The following is a 25,198-nucleotide window of genomic DNA, read 5'->3' as shown; positions in this document are numbered from 1 at the left end:
AACAGAGAGTACAGACCTCTTTCCCTTTGAGACAGAGGTACGTCTTCCACCGCCTTCTTCCTCAACAGGATGTCTGCCTCCGCCTGGAGTTCTCGCAGTTGATACTGTGAGCTTACCGGCGGAATCGCTGGAGGCGGGCTGATGAACCGAAGACTGTATCCATTGCAAACAATATTCAGCACCCACTTGTCCCGAGTAATTTTTCTCCACTCTGCCAGAAAAAATTGAACGCTTCCCCCCACTGGAGTGGGTAACGGTTGTAGGGGAAGTAACCGCTCAGGGTCGAGACCCAGCCGGGCCCTTGGACGCAGTAGCAGACTGCTGGCCTCCTGTACCCTTCTGGCGCTTCTGGAAGGGTTTGCGGAACTGCTGCTGCTGTTGTTGCTGCTGTCCCGAGGGCTGCCCACGCCCTCTCCCTGCCGCCCCGAACCGTCTCTGGAACGGGCGCTTTTTCCTTTCAGGTTTCTCCAACCCGACAGCCGTCAGGGTCTCTGCCTCCGTCTTCATGCGGGCCATTTCGTCGTCCTCATGCTTGCCGAACAGGGTCTCCCCCGAGAAAGGCAGGTTGGCCACTCTTTGCTGTGCCTCCGGCTTGAGTGAGGTACGGCAAAGCCAAGCGTGACACCGTTGGTGGATGCCATGACAATAGCCATGTGCCGCTAACAGCGACACATCGGCCGCCGCGCTGATGATCTGATTCGACACCAGCATCCCCTCACTTAAAGTCTCCAGAAAGTCTTCCTTCTTGTCGCGAGGCAGCAGCTCCGCGTACTGCTGAAGAGACTCCCACAGGGCACGGTCGTAGTGCCCCAACAGAGCCCCGGCACTTGCCGCCTTCATGGTGGTAGAGGCCGTCCCACAGACCTTTCTGCCCGCCGAATCCAGCCAACGGCTATCCTTATCAGGCGGCACTGTCGAGGAAGGCGTGGTCGCATGCTGCTTCCTTGCCGCCGTCACAATGACAGAGTCCGGTTTCGGGTCCGTCCTCAGAAAGGTCGGGTCCGAATCCGGCGCCCGATACTTCTTCAGGAGCCTAGAGGGGGCAGATTTCATTACCGCCGGAGTGAGGAACAGCTCCGTAGCGGGCTCCACCAATCCCAGCACTAGTGGCAGCAGGGGGCGAGACAGGTGCTTCTGGTGCAGCGTCTCGAAGATCACGGACGTCGTAGGTGTTGGCACAGTCACCGTGATCCCCAGTTTGGAGGCACCCCTCAGGAGCACCTCCTGGAAGGATACGATATCGTCGACCGGCGATACTCCTGTCCTTGGTGAGTCCGACAGCGTTGGAGAGTAGTCCCTGACAGACGACTGGGTGCGGGATTTGGCGCTGCGCCTCCTGCGGCGTCGCCCAGATGTCGATTATGCCCGTCCACGGCCCGCGATCTTCCTCTCCATCCGGAGCGGGAGCGTGATCTGCTCGGCTGCGGCCGCTTCGGAGTCCTCTTCGGTGGCGTCGGATACAGAGGCAACGACACCGACCGTGGCGGGGCCACCGGTGGGCCTGACGGCGTGCGAGGCAGAATGCTGTGCGGAGGAGGAGGAGGAGGAGGTGGTGGTGGAGGAGGTGGTAGTGGTGGTGGTGGTGGTGGTGGTGGTGGAGGAGGCAGCGGTGAGGGCTCCCTCGGCAAAGGAGGAAAGGGTGGCAACCTCGGCTTAGGAGGGGTATACACCACTGAGTACACCGAGCCCGGTGACTCTGTTCTCTCCCCTCGTGACCCCTAGGAACTCCCGGCGTCAGGACTCCTCCTGCGCTGCCTCGGTGTCGATGGACGCCTCCTCGACGGCGAACGCCTCCTCGACGGCGAACGCCTCCTCGACGGCGAAAGCCTCTTCGACGGCGAACGCCTGGGACCGGTCCTCGACGTCGGGAATGCCCTCGACGGCGACCGTCTCCTCTTCGTCAACGGCGAACGGCGACCTCGCCTTGACGGCGAGCGCCGACGCCGGAGCTGTTCTCGACGCCGATGACTCGACGGAGAAGTAGACGGCGTCGACGAAGACGCTAATGTCGTCGACGGTGGGCTGCTCAGCTCCCTCGACGGCGAACGTCGACGCCGTTTCTCCCCAGAGCCCTGGGGAGACGGAGAATGGGGCCGTTTGCTGGGCTTCCTACCCCTGGGGAGCCCCCCAGGGGCCTCAGCATGGGCAGAATCAGCCCCTCCTGACCCACCTTGTGCCCTCAGCCTTCTGTCCTCCAGGCCAAGGAGCCTGATCTTCATCCTCTCCTTCAGGGTCCTGGCTGAGAAGGATCTGCAAATGTCACACTCCTCTGGGATATGGGACTGGGGAAGGCAGACGATGCACACCCTGTGTGGGTCCGACTTGGCCTTCTTCCTCTCGCACTCTGGGCACCTTTCAAACAAGCCAGGCATGTTGACCACACAGAGCACTCACAAGAATGAAGGCAACAAGGTACTAAAACTATCACTTGAAAAGTGAACAAATCCAAATAAACCCTTGAAAAGGCAGAGCTCAATGCTCCAGGGTCCTGCTAGCAGGAACCGGAAAAAAGAACTGAAAGTAAAAGGGACCTGCTGTGCATTCTGGGATACTGGAAAAGTTTTGGAAAGTTTTCTTAAAGGCACAGTATCCTGTTCTGAGCCACATAATGGCAGCCTATGGGGCTTGTCTGTCCATTCCTCCCTCTCCATCATTCCAGAGGCTTTTGCTGGTAGAGGCAGGTTTTTCTCTGTGGAAAAAGCTGGGCAGGCAGTGCTGTTTGTGGATGTTGGTGGAATTTTCTAGTTGAAGTACTGGACAGTGTAGCCTGTGGATATAGGCTGCATTATCTGTCTTTGAAATTCTCTCTTAAGTGTAGATGCAGGTCTGCATGGCTTGACAACTTAAGAGATTATTTTTATTGCTCCGGGGTCCCCGCACATGGGCGGGACTATTCACTAGATTATGACTATACACAGAGATCCCCTACTACAGAATCATTTTAGTGCTAGGAACACTGCTAGCAGTTCCAGGTAATTGATATGGAGCACTTTCTGTTGAGTGGTCCATTTGCCCTAAGTGGTGTGTCCAAGGAGTTGGGCTCCCCATCCTGTGAGTGATGCGTCGGTTGTCAGCATTATCTGTGGAAGAGGCTCTAGGAACGGCCGCCCTTTGGTCAGGTTTGTTATGTTCCACCATTTCAGAGAGCGATGTGTGCTGCTGTCCACCAACACCAGACCTGTGAGTTGTCCGTGAGCCTGGTTCCACTGACGTGCTAGACATTCTTGCTAGGGACGCATTTGAAGTCTTGCATAAGGCACAATGAAGATGCACGACACCATCATGCCTATGAGTTGCATGAACACTCTTGCTGGGAGAGGGTGTTGTATGGGAAATTTCGTGATAAGAGCTTGTATATTGGCTATCCTGGCTGGGCTGGGTTATGCTAGGGCTGTGGAGGGGTTTATGGTGGCTCCTAGATACTGATGTAAATGAGAGGGTTGGAGATGAGATTTGGGATAGTTGATTGTGAATCCCAAGTTGTGTAAGATTTGGATGGTTTGGTGAGTGTGTATAACACATTTGTTGAATGACTTGGCTTTTATTAGCCAGTCGTCTAGATATGGGAAGACATGAATTTGTTGTCTTCTGAGATGTGCTGCTAATACTGCCAGAAATTTCGTGAATACTCTGGGTGCGGTTGTTACCCCGAATGGAAGGACTGTAAACTGATAGTGTTGTCCGTCCACCACAAACCTTAGATACTTCCTGTGGGCAGGATGTATGGGAATGTGGAAGTAGGCGTCCTTGAGATCTAGTGTGGCAAGGAAATCGCCTTGTTGCAGTAGTGGGAGCACTTGTTGAAGAGTGATCATATGGAAATGATCTGAGTTTATATACAGATTTAGGGGTCTGAGTTAGAGTATTGGTCTTAGAGTCCCGTCCTTCTTGGGATCAGGAAGTAGAGTGAATATACCCCTGTACCCTGATGTTCTAAGGGAACTGGTTCTAGTTTGTGTTTTTGAAGCAATGAGAGAACCTCTTGTTTGAGGAGCGTAAGATGGTCTGGTGACATGGAACGCTGTTTGGGTGGTATATGTGGGGGGGTAGTTGTGAGTTCCAGGCAGTAACCATACTGGATAATTTGTCTTACCCACTTGTCTGTTGTGATGAAGTTCCAGACAGGTAGGAACTGTTTTAATCTTCCCCCGACTGGAGTGGAATGGTCTGGGGGGAGTGGAGGAAAGTCACTGTTTTGTGGCGGGGAGGTACGAGTGTTATTACCTCGACCTCGCCCCTTGTTGTTTCCTCTGTATCCGCCTCTAAAATATCCTCTACTGGGGGATGTTTGTGTAGCAGCTTTGAATGTAGAGGAGGTGTCCGCTCCGATATTTTTGGAGGCTCCTCTGTAGAATGAGCGCCGAAAGGAGCCACGTGGTTGTGGAGACTGTAATGCTCCCATGGACTTAGCAGTCTCGGTGTCCTTCATTTTTTCAAGGGCAGTGTCTACTGCTGGCCCAAATAGCTGTTCCTGGTTGAATGGCTGACCAAGTATGGTAGTTTGTACCTCTGGTTTAAAGCCTGAAATGCGTAGCCAGGCATGTCGTCTAAGGAGCACACTGGTGTTAATTGCTCTAGAGGCGGTGTCTGCAGCGTCAAGTGCACATTTAATTGACGCATTTGAAATACGTTTTTCCTCCTGGATAAGGTCATTTGCCTGGGGTTTATATTGCTCAGACAGATGTTGTAATAGATTCTCTAACTGGTCGTAGTGGGCCCTCTCATAGCGTGCTAGTAGGGCTTGGGTGTTGGCAATACGCCAATGATTAGCGGCTTGTGCTGCTACTCTTTTGCCAGAGGCTTCTAACAGTTTGGATTCTTGGGGGGGTATCTCCTGTGGTTTGGGAGTTGGCGCGTTTCCTAGCATTGGAAATGACCAAAGAATCCAAAGGGAGCTGCCCTTTGATGTAATTAGGATCTTCAGGGGCAGGCCTATATTTCTTTCCTATCCTTGGGTTAAGAACCCCGGTACAGACGGGTCTTTAAATACCACGGGGGCGTGTTTTATGACTCCTTTAATCATGAGCAGAATTTGTACAGACTTTTGAGATTGTTCAAAAGTATCTAATAGGAAGTCTTCCTCTGGTGCGTCGGAGTGCATTGTGACGCTGTGGTAAAGTGCCGCTCTATTTAATAATTGGGACAAACCCCAGGTGATCGTCTGGAGGCGAAGGTTTGGAGGGATATGGCTGAGGGTCAGGCATGTCTGGTAGAGGGAATGCCCAATCATCAAGTGGTGAGGTATCTGGATCTGGGAACAGATCATTAGGGTCACCCCCAACCCCTAGGTCATCCTCAGCATCCTGTGGAGGTGGTGTATGTGATGGAGAGGGTATAGGTAAGGGTGGTGTAGGCAGAGGGGGTGGGTTAGAAGGTAATATAGGAGAGGAAGGGGGCATAGGCGATGTTGCAGAGTCCTTCCTGTTTATACGAACTGGGGCAGGTGGTGTGTCCAGTTTCGGTTTTTTACATGGCACTGCAGTGACATGTCCAGTCTTTGGGTTAATATAAATCTTTTTTTGCCTTGGGTCGATGGGATCTGGATGAAGAAGTACTTGTTCCTTGGGAACAGTCTTTGGTGCCGATATTTTCGGTTCCAATCGAGGTTTTGGTTGATCGGTGGAGTTTTTGGCTTTAGGAGGTGTATGAGAGTCCTTAGCCGTTGGTTTCGGTGCCGAAGTTGTATTTTTAGGCTTGGGAACCTTCGGTGCCGGTTTATCTATTGGCCTTGGTGTTTTCGGTGCCGAGTGATCTTTTGTCTTCGGTGCCGAAGGTGCCGGTTGAACAATGACATGCGGTTTGCTCGGTCCAGAGCTACCGGAAGGCTTATGTTTCTTCGGAGCCGAGCCCGGAGGCGGGGCTTCTGAAGGATGTTTTCGGTCTCGACTGGGGCCAGCAGGCGAAGTCTTGACCAATGCCTTTGATTTTGGAGGGGATGGGGCAGGGGCAGTAGTACTCACACGTTGCCCAGGAGTGATGGGGTCGTCTGAGTCGTCTGCTTCGGAGAAGATTTGTAGATCCTCGGAATCTTCTTCTGGGACATTGGGCCTTCATCAAAGATGTCCTCTGGTTCCGGAGCTGTTCTCTGTGCCATGATGTGTCTTCGAGCCCTTCGATCTCAAATGGTCTTTTTGGATCGAAAGGATGCGCAGGTTGGACAGCTGGACTTGTCGTATTTAGGTGATAGGCACAGGTTGCAGACTTTGTGGTCACTGTGTGGAAATTTTGCTCCACACTGGGGGCATTTTTTGAAAGGTGTCCTTTCCATGAGCCGTAGGCCTCACGGCGTGGATAGGCCCAGCGGCCCGCGTCGACGTCCAGAATCGAGCTGATGAAATCGATATCGAGAATGAAGGTGTTTCGATGTTTTGTGGACATTTTTTGTGCTTCGAAAAGCTTGGAATAGAGATTTCCAACATGAGTGGAAAAGTTGCATCCGAACCCAATGGCGGAAAAAAAACAATCCAACGATGGAGTTGATGCCCATGCGCACTATCGTCCAAGGGAGGAGTCACCTATTTCGTGACCACAAAGACTTCTTCCGAAGACAACAACAACCTGCAAGCATCCGAGCCCAACACCAGATGGCGATCTACTATCCTAGTGTATGATCTGCAGCTCATATGCCTCGAACACATCTTTTCGTTTTCTGACACAAAGCCCTTAGTACTCAGAGAAGAAATGCTGCTTACCCTGGAACTAGGCAGCTCGCTTGGTGTTTGTTGTCAGGACAGCACCTACCCCAAGCATCTTCTCGCACATAATGCTTTCTCACCTGGAGTGACGTCAGTCACTGCGAGATTGCGGTACATAACAGCAGAAGCAGCCAGAGTCTTAGAGCCAGGTATGAGCAGCTCGTTGCCCGGGGGCGGCGAAGCATGATGCGATGGGTATCTCTGCAAGGGGCCAGTATGCCAGCACTGTCCGCTGTGAGGAAAGAGGAGACAGCTGGGGGTAGCAATACCGGGCGAGGTGCACTCTCATGGCATGAGCACCCCTAGTTCTGGCTGCAATGACAACACCACCCCAGTCCGGCAGCAACTCGAACCCATTTCTAAACTTCCTATGCCTGCAGCTGAAGCAGAGCAGGCAGCTCCCACTTCCGCCTGACTCCTTAACCCTTTCAGTGTCTCTACGGGAACGCCTGCTACCGCAGTTCACTATCACAAAACAGCTTAGCCTTGGAGAACTGATGGCGGCTCCTCTCCCAACCTCAACAAAATCTACCACGGTACCAAGCTGCTCTGAAACACGCAACCCTCATTTCAATTCGATATGAACAGAACACGAGGCGTTCTACAGGCATCTCTTGGGGTCACAATAGTTGCCGGTTTTAAGGCTACAATCCCTACTGTTTGAGCTAGATGTTGACGCATTTCATCTTTCCCTTCCTAACAGATTTGTGTTCCAGAGTTCTCACATGACTAATAATGCCCCCACCAGCGAATACATTTCGCAAGGTGGCAACCCAGTGCGCCCAGGAGCACTCCTGCTGCCAATGTTTCTTTTCACTTGTGCTATCCAAACAAGCGCGCGCCTCGTGCTGGCAGCAGGGGGGGGGGGGGGGGGGGGGGGGGAGAGAGGAGGGGGTCTGGGCCTGTTTGCCTTGCGGGAGCGAGCAGGAGCCATATGTTAATTAAAACCAGATGGTTTTAAAGCTCGCTCCCGCAAGGGAATCGCCAAACGTGCACACGTTGACATTGAAAGCAATGCAACGCGTGCACGTTTTTGCCTGCAAAAGTGAATCTATTGCTAAAGGTCTTTGTCCTATGAAGCGCATGCGCGCTGCGTAGGCGAGACCTATGAAAAGGGGAAAGAATTGGTACTGAGAGTAAAACATCTGCTCTCGCAGGACACCAAGTGGTCAAACCAACAACGGACATGTAAAATGCCCTAACAAAGCTTACTCGCTTTGAAAGAAAAAGCCTATATTTCAATTATAAAGACAAGTTACACCAGCAACAAACAACGAAAAGCTATGACTCTGAAGTCCTTTGTCTTTCACAGAAGCGTCTTAACAATACATCAGCTTGACTCCCAAAAATATGGGCACCATCAAATGGCATGTCAACCAAAGTAGACTATTATCAAAGGTGGTGCATGCACTCCAGTATTCCAAAAGTAAAGGTTTTAACTTGGGTAGATTAATCGGTTTGCATGCAGATCGGGTATCGCTCTCTGTTCCTTGAGCGTCCTATATATCACTTGTTAAGCGTTGCCCTAGGGGAGACGTCCCCTCAGTGCACCGCTTTTGCTCCAAAATATGGAGTGATCACATTCAAAAACGCTTTGAGCCTTCAATTTTGCAGTAGAATTCATTCTTTATTCTTGACAAATTCTTTTTCATTTTTCAATTGTAGGTGAGTGTACTAAGATTTTAGTTCCAAAATCACTGCATTGTGGCATTAGTTGACATGAAAATTCAACTATCAATTGGTCAATTCCACTGCATTTCGGGCTACATCAGCCTTTCATCAGGGGAATATTGATAATCTGTTCAAATGAAGCACGGAAACATATTGGGTTACCATTATTGGATGCACCCAATGTATTGTTAATAGATAGATTGTTGTAAATCCCATGCATGTTTGTGACTGATAGCTCTGTGCCACGAGCGAAGTTGTGAAAGGAAGCTGTCCCATCAAAGTATAAAAGGCATGACCTCGCATGTGAACTAAGATGGAAAAGCGGTTAAAACATTTGTATGGATTAAATGTATAAAAATGGACAAAAGAATAATAGTGGTATATCAGAGTATACTTCGCTGTGCAACTGGGAATGGGGCGAGATGTCGCCCCACACTGTATGGACTTTCAGTTTCGTGCCGCTGGGCAAGGCATTAGCTTCAGTTTGCACGCAGACTTGGATTAACGCCAAAACAGATATTGAGTCAAGGAAGGTGTGCATTCTGTCACTCCTTTGCGTCAGTGACTGATTTATTGCCCTGATTGACAGTTTGCACCCAAAGAAAGAACATGAAAAACTTTGTAATATGTTCACATGCAAGGGGAACAGCGAGAATTTAAGAATGTGTGTTACCTTGTCAATGTTAATACCATGACGTTTACCATAAAGAGCTGTTAAAATTCGTTTTTTTACATGTGATAAAATAATTTGTAATGTTATAAGTTAAGGCATTTTGTGTCACACGTGTTTATGGAATGAGTGAGGATTATGGAAGTTGTAGTTTGTGAGGTGATGGAAGTTATGCGAGAGGTGGGAGCATCAGGTGAACGGATTAGCTTATAGGCAGGAGGGAGGGGAGTGGTTGAGAATGAGTGATTTAAGTAGGTAGGCGGTCACGTGAGGAAGGAAGTAATCTTTTGAAAGAGTATGTCGAGTTAAGAGAAGGACGCAGTGTTTGCAGGTATGTGATGCGAGTATTTCAGGTTAGCAGGTGTTTGAAAGCGGGTGGTGGGTGAGAAAGGAAAAAAGTATGAATGGGAGAATGAATGAGAAGTGTGTTATAAAGTGCGAATGTTAGAGAGATGAAATTCTAGTGATTAGAAGAGGGTTAAATGTTAGTTGCAGTCAATAGAGAATGGGAAAACGAGAGAGGGCTGTATTGGGGTGTGTGTGATGGGAGTAAGATTAGTGTGTAAAGGGAAGGATGTGCGATTACGCTGGGGGTGAAAAGAGTGATTGGAGAAAAGAGGTGCGTTTTGTGGGCAGTTAAAAAGCGACCGTTCAATAAAGCACGGGATGTGGTTTATTTAAAAATGGGACATTGGGGTTTTATTTATTAGGGAAAGTTATTTAAAGACTGGTTTGCATATAATTATATAAAGAGTGGGATAGGGTGGGGAAACAGTTCTTGTTGTTTAATTAATTTTTATAATTTTCATAATTTGGGGTATAAGAGTTTGGAGACATGTTACGCGAAGAACCATGTAATAATTGTTTTTTTTACATTGACAATTGCAGTTAACCCCGAAGAAGGGCTAATTAAGCCCGAAATGCATTGGGTTGAAATAAATGCACACTGCTTAAAGATACATCATGTGTTTTTGCTGCATTCTTGAAGGATGTCCGGATGGGCACATCTTGAATAGTTTAAGCTTTCTGAAAAGGCATGACCTCGCATGTGAACTAAGATGGAAAAGCGGTTAAAACATTTGAACAAGTATGGATTAAATGTATAAAAATGGACAAAAGAATAATAGTGGTATATCAGAGTATACTTCGCTGTGCAACTGGGAATGGGGCGAGATGTCGCCCCACACTGTATGGACCATCAAAGTATAAGCCACCAAAACGGGTGATGCTAAACTGAGTGTTAGACTAGGGTGACAATTCTGTTTAAATCGTGTGGTGTGTCCCATAGATCTTACTAGAAACCATGTGGGTTTAAACTCAGTGCAGTGCCATTAATATCGACATTGTGTCATGCGTACATTCACTTTCTCGCTCTTAAACGTGCTGTGCGGTGAAAACTGATGGTGATTTGTCAACTATTCAATTTAAGCTTATACAATAATGTTTGGATTTTCAAACGATCTACCTTGCCATTTTACTATGCTAGTTATGCAAAGAAGTCGTGCTTTAGTTTGTTAAAACACAAGTTTCAGGAAGAACAAATAGCAGCGGTTCGTTTTTGTTATTAAGATCAGAGCGATTCACCTGCTGCTTTATAGGCAAAGTGCGGCTGGTTGATACAGTTAGTTCATACCTTATTGATAGTCTCCGAATCTTCCCAAAAGATCCAGGTTTGAAGATACCAATGCACACGACGGACGCCACCATTTAATGCGTGCCGGTTGAGCTGCGACCGTGGAAGTAAAAGTAGGAAGTGGACTAGCGTAAGGATGTTAGTAAAGAAGCATAAGCGCCATCTTTTAGTGTGGTGATTGTGAGACTTTGCCTATTAGCAAACTACTTAGCTTAAGCAACTGCATTCTGCCAACACTGAAAACCTGTTTGTAGACGCTGCAAAGAACTGAAAAATGAAAAAGAATTTGACGAATAAAGAATAAATTCTACTAAAAAATTGAAGGCTCAAAGTGTTTTTGGATGTGATCAATCCATCATATTTTGTAGCAGAAGCGACGCACAGATGGGACATCTCCCCTAGGGAGACCAAAGTAGGTTAGCCAGCCTCAGAAAAATCCAAAGTTGCCAACCAAGCCCTACGTCTTAATGCCGATGCCATCGCTCGACTCTCAAGAGTTCGTGGTGTCTATACCCCAGCTTATGGTAAGTCTAGCAGCCTGCTGACCGTCTTTAATCAAATCACCAATCTCAGAATGGACATTATCCGGAAGAGATGGTATCAAATTAGGCAGCAAATCCCATAAAACATGGGAATATCGCCCCAGCACACAAGATGTATTTGTGGATCTCAATTTTAGGAACAGAACGTAAGAAAGTGGCTCTGTATATACACTGTCCCAAAACAGGTACAGTGTGCATAGAGTCCACAGTCCCCAGAGGTTTGGCAGAGGCTAAAGTTAGATATAACCTTACTCTCTAAAGTGTTAGCTTGGTCGAGCAGTAAGGCAGTATCAGAGGACAGTGTAAAGCATTTGTTGTACACACTCAGTCAGCAAATGGTCTCACACACTCAAGAACTGAACTCTAGGCCAATGGTTTTTGTATCAAAAGATATAGTTTTATTTTAGAACCAACAATATGTATCAAAATATACTTTCTCAGAATGAGATGCTTTAAATAAATACATTCAATAGGCAATAGACTTTTGAATGCAATAGATACAGTTGTTGCAATAGGCAACACAATTTCAAACAATTATACATTGAGCTCAATGGGAATTTCTAGTTAAACGCAATAATTACTTTTTGGATTACTTTTCTTACTACAGGACCGGATCCTAGATTCAGTCCTGGGACATTTCCTGTAAACAGTTGAGTATAAACGTTTTGGTTACAGTTGTGATTTTTAAGGAATATTATTGTATTTTAAAAGTCGACACTTTTTCACATGGAATCACCAATGTTATCAGCAGGTAAATAGGGTTATCGTTACTTTTTCTAACTCAGTGTTGGATCCTGGATCCAGCACTGGTGTATCTCCTGTAAACAGTTGTAAGAAAGAGTTTCTGTTATACAGGCGATTTTTGAAGAATATTTGTAAGTTGCAAAAATCGACACTAAGTACGGTACGACTGGCAGAGTTAAGGTTCTGGGCATAGACTCCGGGGTCTCCCAGGGTCAGGTAGGTACAGTTGGTTCACCCTCAGCGGCACAAGGGCGGCCGGGTGCAGAGAGAGTTAGGCCCAATGTTATCCTATGAGAGGTAGGGGGGCCTTGGTTGGTGGCTGCTGACTAGCAAGCCACGCGGCTGTAGGAGCTGGGCTCCTGGTCACTTACTCGGGGCAAGTGGGGAAGTAGATAGGTGGAGATGGTTACACTGCCAGGGCCACTCGGGCGGCTGGGTACAGGGTGCTTTTGAGCTTTCAGGCGCTCAATTGATTTCAATGGGAAATCTCCGGTTTAGAAAAAGACTGCAAACTCTGGGACGAAGATTCTTCAGGTGCCACCACCACTTCGAGGGGTAAGTTGGGTAGTTGGAGGATAGGTAGGTACCCCGGGATTGGGCACAGGGGGCGGGAAATCTTACCCTCTGTTGATCGCGGTTGGGGGTGGGCACCTGGTTCTGAGGCTGCAGGCTTCTTCAGGAGTGTCGAGGGAGGTCCTTGGGTGCCGGACTCGGGGTCACAGTTGCCGTGGGGTCGTCCTCGTGGTCTTTGTTCATCCGGCACAGGCCAGGCTTGGCGGGTGCAGTGTGTGCTGGGTTTGCGGTTCCGGGCTGCTGCCAGGGATTAGAAGTCGATTTTGAGTAGAGCCTCTACTCATGGGAGTCCCAGGGGTTTAGAGTCAAAAGGTAGCCAGGTCCTCCGGGGTTTGTGAGGTTGCTGGCCACAAGAGATGCCGGGTTGGAGCAGGAGCAGGTTCGAGGGTCGACAGGCCGGTAGGGTGGGCCCAAAGCAGTTGGTGTCTTTCTCTTAGCAGCTGCAGGGCAGGTCTTCTTTCTTCTAGCTCTTCTTCGGATTTTGAAATCTGGGGAAGGAAGGTTCAGGGTGCCCCTAAATACTAGATTTAGGGGCGTTACAGGTAGGTGAAGGGCAGGGACCAATGGGTCCCTGTCCTGGGGTGGGTACACCCCCTATCCTGCCTCTCTCCTGTGGGAGGAGGGCAGTAGCCTAGTCCTGATTGGGCAGGGCTTCCCATCTTCAAGATGGCGAGAGCCCGGAGATGTGCTTCACCTCGCCTCCCCCACCTGAGGGGTGGGGTTGGCAGGCTGGTACATCCCCTGTCCTTATTTGGGGTTTCCGGCCAAGCCTCCCGTCAGAGTGGGGGGTTGCAGTGGCCTGGGGAAGCTCACATAGGCGGCATGCCTTTGAAGCTTCCCCCTGCCCATCCTGGGGGAGGAGATTTAGCACCTCTCCCAGGATGTGCATTGTTGCAGACCAAGGAGAGCAGGGGCTCTCCTACCCAGGGGTCCAGCAACATGTCTGCTGTGTGGCAGCCTAGGCAGCCTTAGAACAGACGTGGATTGTAGGTTAGGTTTTATGGGGCATCTCTAAGATGCCCTCTGGGGTGCTTGGTACATTAAATCCCACACCGGCATCAGTGTGGGTTTAATGTGCTGAGAGGTTTGATACCAAACTTCCCAGTCTTCAGTGTTGCCATTATGGTGCTGTGGAGTTCGTGTTTGACGAGCTCCCAGCACCATGTACTCTTAAATGGCAGCACTGCATTTACAGTGCCCAGGAATGGACCTGGGTACTGTAGGGGCACAGGGCTCCTGCTCCTGTGCCCACACCATTGGCATAGGGCACCCAGCTAGAGGGGTGGCGGATGAATGCCATGGCAGTGTAGGTGGTGGGCGTGGCACATAGGGATGTGTGCCATGTCGACTCTGTTTTGTCTTGTACCCAGAAACCCAGCCTGCAAGGGCAATGTGTGTATGGGGAGGGATCCTGCATTCTTATGCCATGGAGTCTCACTGCTGAGAGAGTCCACCGTGAATTCTGGGAATCACACAAAACTGAGGACTGAAAAATAATCCCTGCCCCACCCTACCGGATGTTCAAACACAGTTACTCTCCTTGTTCACCACACTGTTTCCCCTACCCCCCTCCACCTCCGCTTCCCTCCTTCATCCTTTGGCTACCTCTCCTTTCCCTTCCTCTCTCCCCAAAATTCCTCTCCACCTGCTTGCTTTGTCTATCCTTTTGCCTATGCTCCATTAAATTCTCCCTCCCCTCACCCTATTACTTTACCCCTTACCCCTCTACATGCCATTTTTCTAAAAAATGTAACTTGTAACTGTTGTGCCTGATGTAACGATGTAGAATTTGTAAGATACGCAACGCTCCTCATGTAAAGCGCTCATAATTCATAGTACTCTTTCTTTGTCTACTTCCTTTGCTCCTATCCCCTCTCCCCATAATCTCTCCTCTTGCCTGCTACACTGCCTAGCCCACTGTCCTTTGTGCCCTTTTACTAAGCACTCCTTCTTCCCTTGTTGAGGAAAGATCCAATATTTATACTCTGGAGTCTCAGCGAACCCACTGAGAGAGTCCACAGCGCCAGGGGAGCCACTCACAGTTTAGGTATGGTATGGCCCCCCTTGCCAAAGCACTCCCTCTCCCCTTTTTGGGGAAGGATCCAGTGTGTAGGCCTTGGAGTCTCAGAGACCCCTCTGAGAGAGTCCACTGTGTAAAGGGAACCTCTCGCTACAGAGATGGGGAAATGAACCACTTCCCCTGGGATCACAGCTTACTGGACTTTGGACGCAGCTATGACTCGACTACCGGTTTGTGTCCCCGTCACCCCCCTCCTCTTTCCATGCTGTATCTCTCACCCTCCCCTCCTCTTTCCCTCATTCGTTCTCTGTCTACTTCCCCTGCTCCTACCCCCCACTGAATCTCTCCCCTTGCCTGATTTTTACCTTATGTATATGTCCTTATTGTTTGTTTCGACCTTAAATATAACTATGTTACCATGCTCTAATAACTGTGTAACCTTTATAACGATGTAACCTGCAACTGTGGTTTGATACTCATGTAAAGCGTTTTTTAAAATAAAATAAATAATATGTAAGGGTACAGGGCCTCTAAGGGTGGCACAATGAGTGCTGCAGCCCTTAGAGGCCTTCCCTGGTCACAAGGCCCTGGGTACCTAGGTTACCATTTACCAGGGGCTGACATGAGGCCAGGGTTTGCCAATTTGTGTTTTGTGTTTTAGGGAAGGAGCATAGGCCCTGGCCACCTGATTGGCAGGAGTCCAGGGCACACTCAGTCAAAGTACATTCAGCAATTCAGCAAAAAGTGGGGGCATACCATGCAAGAAAGATGGCACTTGCTCACAGTCTGCCATCTTGGTGATGGCAGAATTAGGAACTATGGGACAAGGTTATGCCCACTTCCCAATGCAAGTGGTCATATAGGGGGCATAGTGAACCTAGCGTAACTACTCTACACTTTCCTAACATCAGATTCCTGCTGACCTAGAAAGGAGGACACCGTAGAGCCCAGAGAAGCAAAAACTGTGGAGAAGAAAAAGACTTGGCGCCAACCCTGCAGGCCTGTCTGCTGGTTCCGACAAATAGCGCTAAAGTCGTCATTTATTGATTGTGTGTCTGCCATAAGTCTAACACTTCTCTCTGATAAGCCTAAGGCTGCTCGACCACACTATCCCCTAAGAGAGAAGCTTGGGATTCCTAAAGCAAGCACCTGTCCACTTATAAGGGAATCAGTGACTCTTTATATACTACACCAAAAAGAGTTGCACTGAGCAAAGAGGCAGCAAGCTACCTGCAGGGAGCAAGTTGGAGGTTTCGAAAATCAGGATTAGATGGACTGTGTTATGTGACAGCAGAGGTTTTGTAGTGAATGGTCATTGAAAAGAGTGGGAATTAGGATGTTCTGTTGCAGATTTTCTTAGTTTAAGGTCACTTAACCAGTGTGGTGTAATTTTACAAAGTTCTCAAAAGTGTAAGAAAGTGGCAATAATACCTGGTGGATGATAACTAGCATAAATACAGCCTATTTATTTTGCAACAGAGAAAGCAGAGTGGCATTCAAACAAGGACAGGCAAATACTGATGTGGGGATGCTGGGAAGTGATTTAATTAGAGGGGTGATAGCAAAACCTCTGCCCTTGTTATTGTGTGGTGTGCAAAAGTGGCAAATCCGCTGTAAGAACTGCTGGTGTTGGAGTGTCATTTGGATTGATACAGGTCATGGTAATAGCTGGAAAGTGTATTCTAGTAGATGAGGATGGAATGAAGTAGGCCAGGATGCTGAATTGGGTTTCTGGGGCTCACCTGCAGGCACACATTTAATCAATGTAACTTTATGAGATGAGTGAAGAAAATATTGCCTGGATGATGAATTGGCAGGAAAACGGGTGTATGGGTAACCGATGGGGAGTATTGACGTGGGCAGGAGGATTATCCAATAAGGCCCTCGACTTGGGGGTGGAGTATGCATAGGAGGATGGCACAGTAGAGAATGTAACATGGCAAGCAATATTTGTTGCTAGCATGAGAGCAGCTCAGTTTATCACAGAAGCAGTAAACACATGCTAACAATAACATTTTCTAATATGAATGATTAGATTTTTTTTTTTTTAATACAATTTTTATTTTTTCTTTGCATGATGACAATAGTTATGACACAGTATACAGCAGCTACTGCTGCATTACCTTGACCAGCACCTCTAATATAGAAGAAGAACATTAAATTAAATACCGACACATATGCCCCTAGAAAACTAAACAAAATCAACATACAGACATTTGGAAAATAAGGAAGAGAAAACACTTATTCTTCAATCCATTTGGTCAATGGCGCCCACAACTTCTTGTCCCATTCCTGTTTCCTATGACCTTTAAGTCTGTACACAGCTAAGTCCATGTTATATATGGCCAATAATCTTTCTCTCCAGTTGATAAACGTTGGAGGGTCGGGACTAATCCATTGAGATGTAATGTTGGCTCTTAAAATAGCCATTGCTACGAATATTAAGCCAGTATCTGCCCTGGTCAGTCCCATAGTATTTTGGGTTTGGTCAGTCCCCAAAATCACTAAACCAGCTGCAATTGACAAAGACTTGCCAAGGACCTGGGTCAGAAAAGCCTCAATATCTCGTAGATATTTGACCAACTTAGGGCAACTGAAAAACATGTGTATCGTGTCGGCTGCTAAGAACCCACACCTACTACATGACTTACCCCGCAGCCCAACCATTTAGCAATTTTCCCCGGGGTGTAGTAAAAGGTCAAAGATAGACATGTAGTGTTGTGCTCTCAAGCTGCCGGTTATTAGAGTTTGATTAGCTAATTCAATAGAGCCTTCCATGTCCGTACTACCCTGCACCAACATATTCCCCCTTCTGAGAGTCTGAGTGGTTAAGTCGTCAGGAAGTGTAGAGAGTAAAGTTTGATAGATTTTCCCCGAGTCTGGATTTAGAAACTAAAATATCCAACAGCGGAAACTTAACATAGTTACCCCTCCGCTGTGTCATAGTTTTCATCAGGAAGCTTCTAATTTGTAAGAACTTGAAAAAATGTCTTGTGGGGAGTCCGTATTTTTCCTGCAGTTCAGAAAAAGAAATAATTTGGCCCTCAGTAAAAAAGTCTCCCAAAACCTTAACTCCCAAGGCACCCCACCCCCTTGCTGTTGGATCCTGAAAAATCGGCGGCAGCAGGCCACAAGAAAGCAAAGGGGTATATGCATGTAAATTCGATATCTCTACCTGTCGCCTCACTTTCTTCCATATTGAGAATGCGGATTGAATTATCTTGAATTTTGTTTTCTTGTAATAGCTCGGTTCAATAATTCGGACCATTCAATTTTGCGCTTCCTCACCTAATAAAAGCTCATATACTACTACTATTACTTCCGGCCAGCATTCTCCCCATATGCTGCAGCAATGCTGCCCAATGATACAACTGGAGAGACGGAAGTCCCCAGCCCCCCCCTTGATTTTGGAAGGATTAACCATTTCACTGGCTTTATGATAACTCCACAGGAATCGGAAACAGATTCCCTCAGCTTTCGCCATACAAGAACCTGGGAATTCAAGAGGAATTGCCGGAACAGGTATAGGAATTTTGGGAAGATAGACATCTTTATGACATTACAGCGCCCCTGCAGTGATAGATGAAGGTGATCTAACCTTGACAGTGCCTGATTGGAGCTTTTTATTATAGGTAACAAATTCAGCTCAGGGATTCGCTCAACCACATTTGTGATCTTTATACCCAAATAAGTTGCCATTGGTACTACTGGGATCCCCTGCGGTCTGGCAGTATCAGATTGAATGACCTGAGTTTTATCGGCATTCAGTTTATAGCCTGATATACAACCGAATTGTTTCGCTATATCATAAACCGCAGGTAAAGCAGATCTTATATTTTTCGTAAATATAGCTACATCGTCCGCGTATGCTAGTGTTTTATACGAGGACCCATTTATCATGACAGCTTCGATCCGTTGATCAGCATCAAACTTGTATGATTAGATTCGATAGTACTTTGCAATCAGTATCTAGTGAACTTACAGGTGGTCACTCAGTTTCTAATAGTTTGGTACCTACATGTACATTGAGGTCAGTCTGTTCTTGAAAAGATATAACGGATAGGTGACAGATGCTTAGTCTCTGGCTTAATTAACCTAAAACCTCAAAGTGTGTGCAACATTCCCACTGCAGAGGAGGGAAGCAGAGGTCCCATTCAATTGAAAATAAAAGTACTTCAGGACCAACTTGCCCTGGTGGAATACGGTCAAAGGTTTGCCGTTTAACTATGTGCTTGCTAATGATATGGTCACCAAAAAACATTGAAGGTTACACAAGCCCAATGGCTACAAAGCTAAGTGCATCAGCTTATGCAGCACCAGATTGAGTGCCCAAAAGAAAGTGGGGCAACTGAAACAGGAAATGGCTCCATTAGGTCCATCCATTATCTAGTATTGCCTCGCTGGGGCAAGTGACTACAAGGTAAGTCTTGCAGATGTTCACTTGCACAACTGCTTCAGCCAAATGTTGCAAAAAAAACCTAAAATTTCAAATGAGCATGTGAATGAATGTTACTCATCAACGCCCAAAGGGCAGAATCTTGAGAATAGGCCTCTGTGTAAAGCTAGTTAACAACTACAAGGTTACCCGGGTTCTGTGCAGCAAAAACTAGGTATGTCCAGATTACCTCCCCAGACAGGAGGTTTCTAATCTGGGAAGTTGATGCAGTCTTGCGGTAGGAGAATGAGCAGGTTGGATAACAAAAGAGGAGATAGTAGGACAACTAAACTTAAAATTATAGACTGAGCTAGTGACACAGGTCAAAACGCCAGGCTTTTCACTCAAAATCATGCATGACTTGCCTCCTTGCCCTCCATGTTCCTGGAGTAACAATTCACATAAGGTTTCGGTATTTCTCGATATACGGTTTTCTTTGATTTTCTTTTCATTTAGACGTTTACAGAAGTCACTTGTGCTGATGGTGGACGTTTCAGGATGATCTGTGCCATGGTGCTCCTTAAAGCAGACCAACAGCTGCAATGGCCATTGACGCAGAAGGAATGTCTGACAGCACAAGGAGAGGTCCTCAGAGGACAAATACTCTTTTTAAATAATTCTTTATATTGATTTTCTGCACAGTCCATGTACTAATCAGCCAAAAAGGCCGCTTTCACAACTAAGCTTAAAAAACATACACCTCCACTGGATGCAAAAGTACTATTACCTTTAAGGAAGATTAAATGCTGAAAAAACGGACTCCTGATACTGCTGGCCAAACATGATTTCTCTAGACACAAAAGGCAGATAAGTACAGATGATACTGAAACCAAGTTCAAGGCAAGGCTGACATTTTAACCCCCTATGTCCCTTCTTCCTTGAAGGCGAGACCTCCAACTAGTACCACTGGAAAAAACAGCACTCAGCTTGGATAGGCTACATATAGAATATATTAAGGTGCTTTATTAGGCACTTTCTCATAATACTGTCAATCCAGGATTCCCAGCCGGATTATAAAATATTCAATGCTGGAGATCTGAAAGATAACCCTGACTAGCTACAAAATCTTGCATGTTTAGAGATGAAGGACCAACATACCTGTAATAAGCATTTTTTTCCACGTCATTTTTAAAACAAGATCAATGGCTGGCTCTGCTAGAAATATCAGTATGTATATATAATAATAACATTTAAAAATTGCTTACCTTCAAAGTTGAATTTTTTTCACGGGCCTTATCTTTTTCTGGACTATGTTTTTTCTTCGCAGGAGTCCGCTCCCTTCGTTCCTTTTCTTTTAAATCTGTGGTTGGTTCACGATCTTTATCTTTCCTTCTTTCTTTCTTACTCCTGCTGTAAAAATGTAAATGAAGTACAGTTCTTAAACAAATTTAAGCAGGTATCAATAGAATCAATAGTTTTGTTTTTGTATGCTGACATTTTTTTCTTAATCTTCTTTCACACAGAACAGGTAGAGCATGGGAACAGTGCATTTAACCAATGCACTGAGAAACTGGTACAGAACAGGCAGCCACTGAGACATTTTCTCAGGGTCCTGTGGCAATCAGTTACTGGTGAAGTATTTTGTGTGCATATTCTTATTCACCACTGGCATCCCATGTCCGCCAATACCAGTGCCCTCTAATTGGATAAGGAAACTTTACCCACCTGTAATCTTAGTTCTCTCCAGGGGAATCCTCATATTTATATAATAAAAACTTTGTACGTAGTACCTTTCATGTATTACTGCAGCCTAAAGAAAGGCTAAAAATGACCAGATTACATTGAATTTTAATTTTATTTTTAAAACAATTACATAGAAATTGTCATTAAAGGAAAATGACCATAGAAAATCTTTCACAAACTCTTTTGTTTGTTATGTTTAAAGGAAAAGGAAAGGGGATATGAGACACTGTTAGCCAATAGACTGCAAATTAAAGGATAGTAGAGAAAATTGGCACTGTGCCTTTGAGAACCTGACAGTACCCCCAGTATCCCATCATGCCTCATTGATGACTGGTCAGGTAATTTTTACGGAAATTATAAATCTTGGGTGTAGTAGTTGTTGAGAGCTGTAATAGTTCCTGTAAGGGGAGATGGAAGGGTTGCTTATGACTTTGATGAGAATATTCCTGGAAGAGAACTAGGATTACAGGTGAGTAACATTTATTTCTCTTCCGCGGTATCCTCATCAATAGTCATAAGCAATGGATAGAACAGCAAGCCCATCCCACAAGAAGCAGACATGAAATAGAAACAGCTCAAACAATCACCCAAAGACGGTTCCTGAAAAAAGCATGTCCTACTTGAGTATCTGCTTTAGAGTCTGAATCTAGACAATAGTGTCTAGTAAAGGTTTGTACAGATCTCCATGTAGCAGCTTTACATCTTTCTAATTTGGAAACATTTCCAAGAGCTGTAGTTGCAGCCTTTCCCTTTGTGATGTTGCAGGAATTCTGCTATCTCACAGACTATGCTTGGGACAATAGAACCTTAGTGGGCACTAACTGAGTTATCCTATCAACTTAATACCCATGAGCCCGGAACGGACTAGCTGTAGTGCCTCATTTACCCACCTACTCACTCACAGATGAGTGATTAGACACCCCAGAACACAACACTCCTGACTCTCAGGAATCGCGGCGACAGGACACACCCTTTCGCTCTCACACTCGTAGTTGTCCACAATAATATCTGACAGAGACACAAGAAACATTTAAAATATTTATTTTAACTATCGTGCTCTAGTATGCAGTGTACGTGCCACAAGAAGATGATGTCCAAGACAAATACGATCAGCATAGTAAGTAAACCATAAAAGGAGCTCCCTCCTTCCAACAGAAGCAATGGGAATGAATATATATCTCAAAAGATCTCTGGGTGTTTGCAGCGGACCCCACACCCAAGCATGCACAGATGAAAGTTCTACATCTCGGGTGTAGTTGCGATTTTCTCTATGAAAAATCTCTCTCCAAGTGTGTTTTTGTATGTCTGTGCATACCTATATGACAAAGAGTAGGTGTTCCTAAACAACAGCTACATTTGTGTGTTTTGCCTAGGTGCTTGAGCCTGACCAGAACAACAAGGGGCTTTGTTGTTTGACCTTGTCTACGTTGCTCAGACTAATTCCAGGAAAGAACAGAATGCAAAAACAACAGTAGGTTCTGTGGGAAAGTACAACGTGGCATAAAGCAAAATATGTTTGTATAGTAATGTGTGCAAAGCAGAGTGCAGCCTACAACGTGCTCAGGCTAACATAGGGAAAACGACCATGGGCCTACACGAAGCACATGACACCCTCCCCTTGGTCAGGATGGTAGCACCAAAGTGACAACAGAAATCAGAAGATTAGCCAAACTAAAGCGATTGAATTATAATTCAGTTAATGCCTCATGTTAAAATCTTTAGAGCACATTTGTTTTACAAGCGATCACAACGTTTCTCCGGGGAACGTAATGTAGGATGTCAAGTGAAAAGCAAATAATTCCAATAAGAAATGCGAACCTTCCGAGGTAAAAATATCAGCCATCCAATTGAGCAGGTCAAAGGAACAGACATGCTCCTCTATGCCAGTTGTCGTCAAGACCACCAAGGGGCAACATGTGTTGACTTTGATGAAACTGAGATCCAGAAGCCCATGTGCCGTTGCACAAGGATCATTTCTGGCCAATGACCATAGCGTTGGGTTATGAACGAGTCGCATGCCCAAGGAACAGTCCTGGTAATGGGAAACTAAGGCACCCATCAACAGTTCGAAGTCCAGAGCAGCATGCTAAGACTTAGCTAGACAGACGTCCAGGGCCCACTGGAAGGGGCAACGGATGCCATGAAGCACAGGTTGCACTCAGGTAAAATAAGAATAACAGATGGTTAAACAAAACTCGGCATCCAGAGGCACCATTCCAAAGAGCTGTAGCAGGCACTCACGGTACAGCTGCAGCGATGCCTGGCCTGGTAGGACCACAAAAGGAGCATCCATTGCGGAATAGCAGGAACAACACTATAAGGTCACAAAATACGATTAGCAGCAGGAACCCACCAAACACGCTGGAAAAAAGAGAATGTATAAAAGCTGGGATTATTCCAAAAATAGTTTGAAAAGATGTCACGAGGCTGAAGCCCACAAGTTTAAAAAACTGTGCAGGTCAGTGGCATTAAATATTTGATGCATCAGTTCAACAAAAGGGAGATCCACCTGCAATTCGAAGGTCTCGCGAGCTGAAGTGAGAAGCACTTGTTGTTGAAACAACAACGCTCTGAACTGCTTAATTTGCTGAAATCTGCTTTCAAAGTTGGAATGGAAGCCATAAAGAACTATCTACCCTCCTGTGTGGTGGGGAAAACAGGATGTTGTTGAAACAAGTGACTAACTAGAAAATTGACACCACATACGGGATTCCTGCCCTCAGACCGCAACCTTTCTGATTATTAAGGACAAGATAGCTTCCATTCGAAAGCAATATAAGAGTGGGAATAATTGTGGGAGCAGGAGTTCCTTTTAAATAACAAGCCAAATTAGGGGCAGAAACATTGCAGGCACCATGAATATTTATATGTTGACATACAAGGGAGTGACCGGCAAGGTAAAACTTCTTTCTCAGCCAGTTGACAACGATACATAAATGCAGGTACACACCTCATATATGTAGCTGCTCCCAAGGGGTTTGTATCTACCTACTGGGAAGTGTTTCATGCAGGCAGTCAACTGAAACGTCAAGATGGGCAATGCGATAACATCATGTATTCACCATACTTTTGAAGGTGTTTCCGCTATAGTGAATGGTAGTTGTTTCAGCTTCTCTAGTGTAACATGTTATAATTAGCGTCTTTAATAGCCATTTATTGCTGTTTAGGTGTCAAATTAAAGAGTAAGAACAAAGTGGTACAGTTGAGATAATGCCAAGGAACGCGTCCATTCTTAAGTGTCTGGAGCGTCCAACTAAATTGCATGATCGATCTAAGTTAATTCTAACCATGATACAATGTAGACATATCACTTTACACAATATCAATGACAGATCACACAATATTATCTAAGCTATAAATAAGAGATGACAATGTATTAATATTGTCTACTACAGCAAGCACTTTATCCACATTATCTTGATCAATTTGGCATAAAGGTACTGCAGCTTGCGACAATTTCCAAATTTCATTATAGGCAGCATAAACAAATCGTTTGGAACGTGGAGACTGTGGTCCCAAAAGACAGTCACACAAATTCATGTCTTTAGACAAGAAAGAAAGCGGTTATTTCACTGCACACAATGTGGAATGTTCTAAGCATTGTTGGTATAATTTACCCACGGACTAAGTGTTAGAGTGCGTGGATTGTGAATATCAGGGATCAGGTCTTAATGATGTGAACCTATACGTGGAATTAAAAAAAATTTGCATGACAAACGTTTGTGTCTACTGCCAATAATAACCACTCACCCGGAGCATTAACTGAAGAGTAGAATGTAATATTTTGTATCATACTACTCAATTGATCTTCAGTGTAATTTGTATAAGATCACCAATCATCAAAAGTGGCAATGGATGGAATAGCTGGAGTGTTAAATTCTATAATTTTAACGAATCCCAGACAAGTAGTCTGTTGGATTGTACTGTTAAGAAAAATACTTTGTGTAGGTATCAGACATGCACGGAATAGAGATTCTGTACCTCCGACTTACCAGGATTCAGTGCTCCTAATAGATTTCAAATTAATGTCATCCTTCCAAAAATCATGGCCTTTCAGGGCTAGGTTATCAATGAAGTAGGCAGATTATGTAAGCTTGGTTTGAGTAAGCATATATTTTTTTTCAGGCAGTGGGAACCAATTTAAAATAGTATGATTTCGGGTCCGAAGCATTATAACTTGTGAAATATGTGTACTTTATCTTTTGTGCTTTGGAGCTACCCTGAGGCAGATTGGGCAATGTTCCCATTGAGTATAATTATAAGGGGGACACTATCAATTTGCTCTATGACTTTGGTGTGTTATTTTATCCTAGCTTGAATGTACGACGTACTGCATATGCAGTGTTTCTCTTAAAGGTTTCTTTCTTGTAATCTTGCAGTTTTTCAGTGGGAGCGGTCATGGAGTAGGACAGCCTTGCTAAGAACAGAACATGTGGGATGTGTATTTGAAAGCATATGATAGAGAGGTGTGGAATGTACTTTTTGGTCTTAAAGTGCAGTGTTATGAACAGTGGTGCACAAATGTGCATTAT

At 45.9% G+C, this 25,198-nt stretch overlaps 1 protein-coding gene across 8 annotated transcripts in view; it reads right to left on the bottom strand.

Moving 5' to 3' along the window:
• SREK1 (splicing regulatory glutamic acid and lysine rich protein 1) overlaps window positions 1-25,198 on the bottom strand; it is a 530,578-nt gene that overhangs the window by 43,407 nt on the left and 461,973 nt on the right. For all 8 annotated transcript variants that reach the window (XM_085631944.1, XM_085631886.1, XM_085631876.1 and 5 more), the window contains one exon: window positions 20,189-20,333. In XM_085631944.1, the coding sequence (XP_085488070.1) occupies window positions 20,189-20,333 (145 nt within the window). The remainder of the gene's footprint in view (window positions 1-20,188; window positions 20,334-25,198) is intronic.

This window comes from Triturus cristatus, chromosome 2_1 (assembly GCF_964204655.1).
Source record: "Triturus cristatus chromosome 2_1, aTriCri1.1, whole genome shotgun sequence".
NCBI lineage: Eukaryota > Metazoa > Chordata > Amphibia > Caudata > Salamandridae > Triturus > Triturus cristatus.
The sequence above is the reverse complement of the archived record's forward strand: the minus strand, read 5'-3'. Positions and strand labels throughout refer to the sequence as shown.